This window comes from Pteropus vampyrus, unplaced genomic scaffold (genome assembly GCF_000151845.1).
Source record: "Pteropus vampyrus isolate Shadow unplaced genomic scaffold, Pvam_2.0 Scaffold241, whole genome shotgun sequence".
NCBI lineage: Eukaryota > Metazoa > Chordata > Mammalia > Chiroptera > Pteropodidae > Pteropus > Pteropus vampyrus.
In genome coordinates this window covers 558,172-559,813 of record NW_011889022.1, presented here as the reverse complement: position 1 = coordinate 559,813, position 1,642 = coordinate 558,172, and the positions used below count along the sequence as shown (strand labels likewise).

Sequence of the window (1,642 nt, the reverse complement as noted above, 5' to 3'; positions counted from 1 at the left end):
TACGTTCACCGATTTCTGCTTCACCTGGACGGGGGAGAGAAAGGAAGAATTATTTCATTAACTGAGTTGACAAATCTAAAAAGTTGATTCATTCTAGGGAAGGACTAGAGACACTTCAGCTCTAACGGTTTAAGATTTTGAGTCATTTCAGCCACGCATGTGTGCTGGAGACTCGTCTGAGATTCTCGAGTCCTGCTATCCACGGCCTGGGGGCCTTCGCGTGAGCCAGCACCGCCTGTCCCCGGGCGACGACCATGCCTGCCAGTAAACGCACCAGGACGCAGCAGTAATCAGGCCGTATGGTTTGCTCACCCAAGAATATTTGAAGGTTTAAAAGCTAAAAACGGCAGAGAACAGAAGGGGTCCCGAACATTAGGGCGAAAGAGCAGTAATTGGCCAGCGCCCCATGACACCAAGTCCGGTCGGGGATGGGGCGGGGGAGGCGGTGACCTTGACCCATTTTCCTGTTGCAGCCTTGACCACGGCTCCCAGGAGATCCATCTCCAGGTAAGGGAGACCAGGCGGGTCTATGACACAGACCTCTCCTACCTCTGTCCTTGCCAGGGACACGTGGGCACAGCAGAGGAGGGGACGTGAGGCTGGTGCGGCCAGCCTGCTGCGCAGACCCAACCGTGAGAGGCTTATCCTCATGAGAACTGCTTACTCGGGTGTCAGCAAAGGCTTCTGTACACACTTAAACCTCCCATTATGTCCCCCTTTGTGGGGTCTCGACCCAACAGTCCAGCAAGGCCAACTGTAGTCAGGTGGGCCCCTCCTTGGCCGTACCTGGCGGCCTGTGTGCAGACACCATCTGAGCACGGCAGAGTCCAGGACGCAGACGGCTTTATGGTATTTGGAACAATAACACCTTCCGAGCCTGCCAAGGTGGCTGCCATCTGGGGCGGCCTTGGCTTGCCTGTAAGGCCCTTGGGAACGGCTCCCCAAAAATGTGCATGCCCCCAGGATACTGAGCAGCCAGTGGCGATCCAGGTGGGCAGCATGGTGGTGGGGCCACTCTGGGACACTGAAATGGACCGTTAATAAGACGACCTATGCACAAAGGTCAGCTTGGAGCCAATGCCCATTCTTCGGTTTCTGGTGTCCTGCCTCGGGAGGGGCTGCCGCCTGTTCTAGTCTTTGTCCTCCTGTCAAAGGGATGAGGAGAAAGTGCTGCCTCTGATCTCTGAGCCGCAGAAAAGGCTCACTGTCTGTGTGATGATGTGGACGCTCAAATTTATCTTCCCCACTTATACAGCGTGGAGCCTTACAGGAAAGCACATCTTAATTTTGTTAGTCAAGCAAGCATCGCCTTCGGGCATGTCACTTATACAAAGATAACTGTGCTTCAGAGATTGTTATGGCCTAGAAAAGCCAACTTTGGCCTTGACGAGCGGGCCTGTCGTCCTCCTTGATAGCTTGTCGCCTGGTCATCATGTTGTAATTGCTGCCTCTATGTCCCTACAAAGTGAGATGGCTTCGCCAGCCCCAGAGAGTCACTGGCCTGTGCCGCTTCTGAATGCAGAGCAGCAAAATAAACACTGCGACGGCTGAATTCTTTATTCACACAAGAAGCTGACAGTCTTCACCCCAAATGATCAGCCTGGCGAGGAGCCAGTATTTACAAACACCCGCCCTGCGCCCC

The 1,642-nt window shown here is 54.2% G+C and overlaps 1 protein-coding gene across 1 annotated transcript in view; it reads right to left on the bottom strand.

The window, feature by feature from the left end:
- Window positions 1-1,642, bottom strand: part of CREG1 (cellular repressor of E1A stimulated genes 1) — an 8,731-nt gene continuing 7,089 nt past the window's right edge. Inside the window, exon 4 of the mRNA XM_023519938.1 lies at window positions 1-24. Coding sequence (XP_023375706.1) covers window positions 21-24 — 4 coding nt within the window. The 3' untranslated portion in view covers window positions 1-20. The remainder of the gene's footprint in view (window positions 25-1,642) is intronic.